This window comes from Bubalus bubalis, chromosome 5, assembly GCF_019923935.1.
Source record: "Bubalus bubalis isolate 160015118507 breed Murrah chromosome 5, NDDB_SH_1, whole genome shotgun sequence".
Taxonomy (NCBI): domain Eukaryota; kingdom Metazoa; phylum Chordata; class Mammalia; order Artiodactyla; family Bovidae; genus Bubalus; species Bubalus bubalis.
In genome coordinates this window covers 34217159-34226006 of record NC_059161.1, presented here as the reverse complement: position 1 = coordinate 34226006, position 8848 = coordinate 34217159, and the positions used below count along the sequence as shown (strand labels likewise).

Genomic DNA, 8848 nt, shown 5'->3' with positions numbered 1-8848 from the left:
CCTTCGCCCCTGAGTCCGCCCCGCCAGGCTTGACCACGCCCGATCCAGTGGTCAGGTGGAACCACAGCGCCTGGTGTAGTCCTGGATGGAGGCCTGGAAGTGCTCGGTGCTGTTGAGGTCCGGGCGGCACAGAATCACGTAGCACTTGGGGAGGAAATAACCGCTGAAGCCTCCACTCAAGCTGCTCAGCATGGCCAGCGCGTTGACCGCGGGCAGATACTTGCCCTGATAGATAATGGTCATGGTGAAGAAGGCGATCCAGGACACAAAGTTGAGGAGCAAGCTGAAGGTGACACATTTGGCCTCATTGTAGTTCTCTGGCAGGTCCTTGCCCAGGTAGCTGCAGGCAAAGGCGCTGACCGAGAGGAGGCCATTGTAGGTAACAGCCAGCATGAAGCCCAGTGAGTTAGCCTCTGTGCAGCCAAGCACCACCAGTTGAGGAAAGTGCTTGTATTCCCTGGTGGGCAGTGGGGTCCACACTGCAAGCCAAATTAGGCAGATAAGCAGCTGGATTGTTGAGCTGATCATCACAAACAGGCCAGCACCACGGTTTTGGACCCATGCACGGAAGAAGGTGGGTAACCTGGCAGAAAACTTGAAAATGAAGACAAGTTGGAAGGAGCGGACCGTCAGGCAGGACAGGAAGATGGCAAAACCAAGGGAAAAGAGGCCTTGGCGCAGTAAGCACGTGGGCAGTGTGGGCTCCCCAAAGAAGCCATAGAGGCCCCAAGTCCCCCCTGCCAAGGAGCCCAGCATGAAGAAGCATAGTCGGCCTCCAGCTGACCTCACCACGGGGGTGTCTAGGTGCCAGGCAAACAGGCCAGCAGTCCCAGCCACCAGCAGCAGCAGCAGCGTATTAGCTGCCAGCAGTACCAAAGAGACTGGCTCGTGCCACGTCAAAAACACCACAGTGCGTGGGAAACAAGTCTGGCTTCTCTCAGGTGCCCACTCTTCTTTCCCACAAGGCCGGCATCTATAGGGGTCTGGAAGAGAAGGTGGAGAGGGTTCCTGAGAGCCAGGTGAGGACAGCAGGAAAGGGAGGCTGTACAACCCTTGTATTGGAAAAGCCCCTGATGCTGGGAAGGATTGAGGTCAGGAGGAAAAGGGGGCAACAGAAGGTGAGATATTGGATGGCATCATCGATTCAATGGACATGGTGGTGGTGGATTAGTTGCTAAGTCGCGTGCAGCTGTTGCAACCTCTTGGACTGCAGCCTGCCAGGCTCCTCGAATCCATGAGTTTGACCAACTCCGAAAGACAGAGGAAGGCAAGGACAGGGAAGCTTGGCGTGCTACAGTCCACAGGGTCACGAAGAGTCAGACACGACTTAGTGACTGCACAACAACAACCCTGCAAGGTGCTGGTGGGGCTGTAGCACAGGAGCTGGGCTCTGCCAGGCCCAGCAAGATGAGGGTAGCCCTGAGTGAGAGCCCCCAGGCCATGTGTTTCCTTAATATGCCTGTGTGAACTACAGATCATGGAGACATTTGGGTCAGTTCTGTGACTCCTGATCCCAGAAGGAGTTGGCAAGCCAAGAGGTCATAGAGAGGGCCTTACCCTATAGCTCCGCCCGCACCACCCTGAGGCTGTGATCCAGGGCAAGCAGCCAGCCCCAAAGGAAGGGCATTTTCATCTCTCCCAGGGCTCTCTCCCTAGCCAAATCCACATTCTTGAGCTGCACTCTGTGGTTTCTCTGAGTTGAGTTGATTCCCTCAGTATGGAAGAGATGCATTCCCACTCCCACCAAGATGGTAAAAAGAAGGCATGTGGCCCCTGGAGTCCAGCTCTGGGCTGAGCCCCTTAGCTACCTCTGTCTGCCCTCTGCCCTTGACCTTGCATCGCAGGATGGAAGAACTTTTTGTCCTGCCACAGACATGCTAGTGTCTGCATTCAAGCCAAGCTGTTCAAGGCAGTGGGTGTCACTGGTATGGTCAATAGATGGGATTTCATACAGATAAAATGGGAAGAAAAAAGAAAAAAAAAGGACAATATGGGAGGGTACAAAGGGAATGAAACTCACATCTGTTTGGATAAAGAAGCTGAGTTTAGGATAAAATTGTCTCTCTAGGTGCTGGTTTGGAGCTCTCTTAAAAAGAACACAGCTAGATATGAGGCCTTCAACTGCTTGTTTCTTTCTGCTTGATGAGAACTTATGTCTGGTGGAAGGTGTCCTCCAAACTGTCCCTAACTGGCAGGAAAGTGACCAGGACCCTGGCTCTGCACACGTGTGGCCCAAGGGAGGCGCTTCCATTTGTTCTACAGACCCTAGGAATGCTGGTGGTTCACCCACTCATCACTGGTCACTCACCACTCTTATTGAGGAAGGTCCCGGCCTCACAGGGCACACACTCAAAGCAGCAATGGTGGAAACCTGTGATCACTCTCTGGTGGCCTTCAGGACAGTCCCTGGAACACACAGACTTAGGCACCTGCAAGAAGCCATGGTGTTCTGCAGCCACGTGGAGATGCTCATGTCAAGGGACCCTCACACATGGGATGGAAAACGGGGTCTCTGGACATCTGCCCTCACAGCTCACTCCCAGAGCAGAGGGCTTGGTCATGTGAACCAGCAGCAACTGGGCATCTGCCTTTCTGAGCCCTGGGAGCTTCCCTGGCAGGGCTGGGGAGAGCCAGAGCAGCCTGGTACCTGGGATCCAACCTCATGTTCTGTGTGAGCTGTCAGCACTGCCCCCAGGCTGCCCATCAGGCAGTCACTTGGTGAGTGACCACGTCCCTGTTACCTGGTTGTCGTTTCCATGCCACCGGATTTTGGTCGTATTTATGTCCAGCGACACTGAAAATGGAGAGGAAGAGCCAATGACCCTGAAGGTCCAGTTGGGGCCGCTCCAGTCCCAGGCAATTATGTCATAGTTGCTGAGGGTATTGCCATCGTCATTAAATGTCACAGCGTCTTTGTGTAAAAGGAACTTCACCTTGCGGATCTCCTCCAGAAGCTGAAACAAACGGGGATAACGAAGCTGGTGCCAATGACACCGGCTGCTCCTCCTGCGTCCTTCCAGACCCAGATGGCCCAGGAAGCAAGTGCATAGGGCCTTGCTGAGCTTCTACCTGGGGCATTTCAGCCTGCCTGGAAGTTCTGGTCCCTTCCTCAGCCCACCTCCCCTCCTAGGAGGCCCCTTGACCCTCCTAACCAGCCTCCTGAGTGAGAGAAGTCTCTAAGAAGGCAGCCCTTTCCAGAGCTTTCAAGCCCTGGATCCCAGGCCTGGTGGGTGGGTGGAGCCACAGCTCAGAGAAGACCAAGACGAGCCTCAGAGAAGGGATCAGCCTCTAGTGGTCACCCTTTGCCCCCCACCCCCAACATTTAAGGTAGCTGAAGAGTAACCACACTGCCTGCCCTAGGAAGGCAGACAGTGGGTGCCAGTGGCTGGTAAGTGCCTTACCTGCCAGGGATAGACCTGGCTCCTCGAACAGGCTCCAGAGGAGCAGCCCAGGAGCTGGTGGAGGCCATGGGCCACAGCGTAGACAGCCTGGTATGCGTTGTAGGCAGAGCTCATGGAGAACTCTGCTAGCGTGGGCATCACCTGTGCCGTGAAAGCCCAGCATTCTGTGCACAGCTGGTTGCTGCTGCACCAGGAGCCCTGGGGGCAAGGCCTGAGAACTCCTTTGTCGGCTTCGACATAGGCCTCTTCAAACTTCTTCAGGCCAGGGATATGCCTGTGCGGGATGGCCACGCCCAGCACTGTGCCGATGCCCTGGATCCCAGGCACACTGTTGATGTGACTAGAGATGGCCCAGTCTTCTGTGGCAATCCACACCTTGGCAGTCAGTTTGGCCAGCACCACGGATTCAAAGAACACCCTGGCCAACTGTCTGCCGGAGTAAACCACTACAACGGTGGTCCTGGCTTGGACCAGGCAGCGTATCATGGTCTGCATCCGCTCGTCGCCCGGTTGGGCGGAAAAAGGCACAATGTCCCTGAAGGCAATACAGATGCCCTGCCGGGTGACCTGGTACTCCAGCTCCTGTATCCCTACCTCCCCGTAGTCACCTTCGCCACCCACGATGGAGATCCAGACCCACCCGAACCTCTGCAGCAGCAGCACCAAGATGTCCACCTGGTGCTTATCACTGGAGATGGTGCGCAGAAAAGAGGGATAGAGCCGCCTCGAGTTGAGCACCATGCTGCTGGCTCCGTAGCTGACCTGTGGAGTTCAGTTCAAGTTCAGTGGCATCAGCCCCGACTGAGGGCCCCCTAGGGCCAGCCCTGTTCTTCGTGCAGGGACATGGGAGTGGGAGGAGAGGGAGAAGAGGGATGGAGATGAGGTCCTGGCCTGGGGTTTCAAGCAGAGCACTGCTAAGTTACCCATGGATAAGGGGGCAGGTCCCCAGAGAGAATTCTGGGAGAGGAAGGAGACTCTGGCCTGTGGACAAAGTGAACGCAACCTGCAGGCAGGGAGTGAAACGGTATATGTGTGGGGCCCTCCAGGGACTTCCACTTGGCTGGAAAGCTGGAGGGCAGATCCAGGAAGGAGAGCATGAGCCTGTGTATTCCGTCAGGGTAGGAAGCCTTAGCCCCTACTGGGCCTAGCTGAGGTGCTAGGGCTTTATCCCAAGGCCACAGGGAGCCCCTCAGGGTTTAGGCAGAGAAGTGACATCAAACTTGTAGGAGTATATCTCTGATCAATGAAGAACCTGTTTAAAAAGGCTCAAGGCCAGAGTCAGAACCCCAAGGAACTGATGGAATCATCTAGATGGGAGAGAATTGCAGTCAGTTAAAGCTGGGGCAGTGGCTATAGGGAAGGGATGGAGCTGGCAGTGGTTAGGGGGCCCCATGGCAGAGGCCGTGGTGATGGGCTAGACATGGAAGCAGGGAAGGGAATGCAGCGGGCACTGGCTTCCTTGGAGACAGTTACTCTGCCAGACAGGCTGGGGAGGGGATGTAGGAAGACAAGAGGCTTTTGTTATGGGGTAGGTAAGTTCATCTGGGGCCCTGGTGGCTCCATTAAGTGGAAGCACTGGGTGAGGCTCTGGAGACAAAGCTGGTTCTCAGGAGTGGAGATGGAAGGTGGAGATGGGAATTCAGCCAGGGCCTTTTGCTTGCCTGAGAAGGGGAGGGGTCTGTCCTAGACAGTCACCTCTGGGGGTGGGGGGAGGGGGATGGAGTGGGGCGCAGAATTCCCTAAAGGAAACCAAGAAGGAAGTGGCACAAGGGAAAAGGAGTGGTCATAAATGCTGGGGGAAAGTGTCAAAATGGTCAGAAGGGTTGGAGACCTAGTGGCCCTCCACCAGTCCTTCTCAGCAAGACCTTGCTGGTTCTGCCTTGGGGTGGTCACTTGACCAATCTCCATCCCCTACCCAACCCACAGTCATCACCTTTAAGCACTGCTCAAAGGACAGAGCCCAAGGCCATGGAGGGAGGAGTAAATGCAAAGAGAGAAGCAAGCAGGAACAGAAACTCTGCAGAGAAGTCTCCTTGGAAGGGGAGGTCAGCCAGGTTGAGGAGAAGTGCCCGGAGGATGGAGGGGGACAGGGCAAGTGTGTCAGCAGAAGAGGAGGCCCTGGAGAGGCTGATGAGCAGAGGAGGGGAGGGACACCACACAGCTGAGCCTGAGCCTGAAGGAACGGACGGGAGGAGGAGGATGGGGTAGATGTGAAGCCTGTGGGGTGATGGGACAGCAGGAGGAGAGAGATGAACAGAGGTTTCCAAGGAGAAAGGACTTTCCGGTGAGCACAGAAGCAGGGAGATCTCAGAAGCAGCACTTGGAGAAGAAGGAACTCCAGATGAGTGACTCAAGAGCAGTGACTGCCCAGGAGGTCCTGAAGTCCAGACCCACCTTGGGCACAGCAGCTCCTGCACACCCACCCCAGCCCACGCTGGACTTGCCAGGAGGGAAGATGAGCGAACTGTTAGGGCCCCAGCTTACCAAGGGCACCAGGAAGGGGCTCAGCAGGGCTGCAGTGGTAAGAGCGTGCTTGGTGATATCAGGCCCGATCACCGCCACCATCGCAGGGGAAAAGTGGGCAGGGTCTCCCTGGATCTCCACATAGCGCCTCCCCAGTGTGTTCAGTATGCTTAGCGTGGCGTACATGTTCGCTGAGTCTGAGCACACATCGTACAGCTCATACCCCAGGGTGACATTGGGTAGCAGGGCGGTAGAATTGTTTATCTCCTCGATGCTGAACCGCATGGCCTGGAAGAGGTGGTAGCCATGGCCGTTGAAGTTGCTGGACCTGTAGGGAAAGCCAGGCTGAGAGCTAAGAACCTCTGGTCTCCTGGAACCCCAGGCTTAGGGGTAGAAAGGAACCTCTGAGGTCATCTGTGCAGCCCCTACAACCATGACCTCAACATGGGCCCTGGACCACACACACAGTTCTGCTGACAAGCCTTGGGAGAGGTAGGGGACAAACTGGAGAAGTATACATACCATGCCCCCCCCATAAGCATATTAGGATCAAAAGGCTCCCAAGTCCTGTAGCAGAGGTATCTGCTATATTAGGGTTCTCCAAAGAAACAACCAAGATGAGACACGTATGTATACATTTATCTATCTAGCTAGCCAGCTATATATACACAGAGAGAGAGGGGGCACAAACAAAAGAGAGGACTACCTTTTCCCCGGCATCTCCATCTTTTCTCTTAAGATCTTCAACTGATTAGGTGAGGCCCAACTACACTATGGAGAGCATCTGCTTTATTGATTTAAATGTTAACCACGGCTAAAACGTTAACCACATCACAGCAACATCTAGACTGGTGTTTAATCAGACACCTGGGCCGCAGGGCCTAGCCAAGTTAACACATGAAATTAACCACAGTACGTGCTTATACACGGTTAATTAGTACCTTTCACTGGGACACTCGTGATTGTGGTGGGGGCCTGTGTTCCTCATTGCCTCTTTGGGAAACACAGACATGGGCACACTAGGGCCGTGACTCAGCTCTGCTCGAGCAGTGTGCCAACCTGCTCCATTTCCCAGCCGCCCTGCCTCTTGGGAGGCTCCCCCATCATTCCTACCACTTCTGTCCTTGGGTCACTGGAAGGAAGCGTAGTACCTCCTGCCCGCGACAGTCGTTCAGTCACCTGAACCTGGTTTTTCACGTATCTCCTCTTCCCTCAAATTTCCTCTTCCCAGGCTCCCAACTGTAGCTCTTTGGACCAGTCCTCTCACGCCAGGCTTTCTAGAATCTTCCTCCCAGGCTGGCTGTCAGGTATGCTACGTTTTGGGCCACTGAGCCATGAGACATCCTCGAGCTGACTGAATCTAATACTATCCCCTTTATAAGAAAAGCAGTTGCTTCTTTTTTTTTCTACCTAGACTGTCCACTTCAGGAAGGCACCAACCAAAGTCATTCAGGCTACTGAAGCATCTTCTGCTATACGTCCCCACTTCCCTCCCCCTGGAGAACCATACCTGCCATCTGAGAGACTAAGGAGTGTGAACTGGGGAGGATTGGGGTAGGGAAGGAGATGGAAGAGGGAAAGGCGCCCTTGCTTAACCTTTGCTCTCTAGTTACATTACAAAGCCAGGAAACAACTGATCTGGAATTATAATACAAAGGACTCTTAACAGCCAGGACAAAAGAATGTGTTAAAAGTGCCAGGGAAAGGCTAGCCAGCCCTTAAAGGTGGTGGCTTGGCTGTAGGTTGGGTAGGGATTGGAGGCAGTCCAGATGGTCACTCCAGAGATAGAACCCACAAGGTCTTGCAGAGGCAGGCTGGCAGAGGACCCGTAGGCACAGGCTCCCCCCACGTGACAGTTCTACTGACCTCCCCCCCACTCACCTGTCACAGAAGGTCACCGTGGGTCTTCCTCTGGCCTCTGGAGGGGCACTGTGGAGAGGGAACATGCCTGCAAGCAGGTAATCCCCAGGGAGGCTGAAGTCGGGGGAGGACGGAGTGTTGTGGCAGCTGAAAGCCCAACAGCAAGAGAGGGAGAGCTGCAGGCCGACCAGGCGCACCCCCCAGAGTGACATGCTGGCCAGACAGCCCTGCGCCTGGCATGGCCACGCCACGCCCTGTGACCAGGTTGGGCCGTTTAAACAGAATGGTCAGCAGTTGCCCAGATGCTTCCCAGTCTCATGCCTATGAAAGGGGGCGGGATTAGAGCCCAGTTGTAGGGCTCTTTGCCTCTGCCTTCCGGGCCTGCGGTCCTCCTCAGGAACTGGGCAGGGTAAAGGCACAGGTGCAAAGCAGGTGGCACCCACTGACCCTTCCTCTGGACGGTTGTGGGTTCTGTCCTTGCTCTGGTGCCTGTGGCATCACCTGGTTCAGAACGGGATTTGAGGGGGGTCAGCTTCTCTGGGGAGGGCCTTGAGGAACAGAGTGAAAGGTTGCTCTCAGCGAGCTGCAGGTTTTAGAAACCGTTTACCTAGGCCTCAGTTTACCGAACGAGACAAGGCTTTGAGTTATACTTGTGGCCCACCCCAATCCTCAGTCTCCTGAAATTGAAATTCTGAGTAAATCGTCCCCATTTCGCCTTCTTATACACAGTCGCTCCCTTCAGCTCAAAGACAAATGCATGCAAACGGAGGGTATGCAAATAGACCGGTTTTGTTTAAAACGTCAATCCTGGAGCTTTTTCAGTCGCGGGGAGCGGAGCGGGGAGGGGTCGGGAAAATCCTTGCTGGATTTCCGGAGAGGTGGCCCTGGACTTGGGGTATCTGACTTTCCCTCTCCACGCAGCTGGGGTGAGGCTTTTGCATAATGTAAATGGGGCTGTCGTTGGGACTGCCTGGCCGGGTGTCGCCCAGGCTTTCCCTAGGTTTCACCACCTTCAGCGGGCCTGAGTCACACTTGCGCCTGCGGAGGCCAGGGTGCGCCGCCAAGACTACCGGCAGAGGGCGCCCGCGCCTTCCAGACCCTTGACGGGCCTCAGGGCGGAGCGT

At 55.2% G+C, this 8848-nt stretch overlaps 1 protein-coding gene across 1 annotated transcript; it reads right to left on the bottom strand.

Moving 5' to 3' along the window:
* Positions 1-19: 19 nt before the first annotated feature.
* On the bottom strand, positions 20-8746 carry TAS1R1 (taste 1 receptor member 1). The gene is made up of 6 exons (XM_025285837.2): positions 7746-8746; positions 5886-6192; positions 3402-4163; positions 2742-2954; positions 2309-2429; positions 20-983 (listed from the first exon to the last, which is right to left on the bottom strand). The coding sequence occupies exons 1-6, from the start codon at positions 7934-7936 to the stop codon at positions 52-54; spliced, it is 2526 nt and encodes an 841-aa protein (XP_025141622.2). The 5' UTR covers positions 7937-8746; the 3' UTR covers positions 20-51.
* Between the last annotated feature and the right edge of the window lie 102 nt (positions 8747-8848).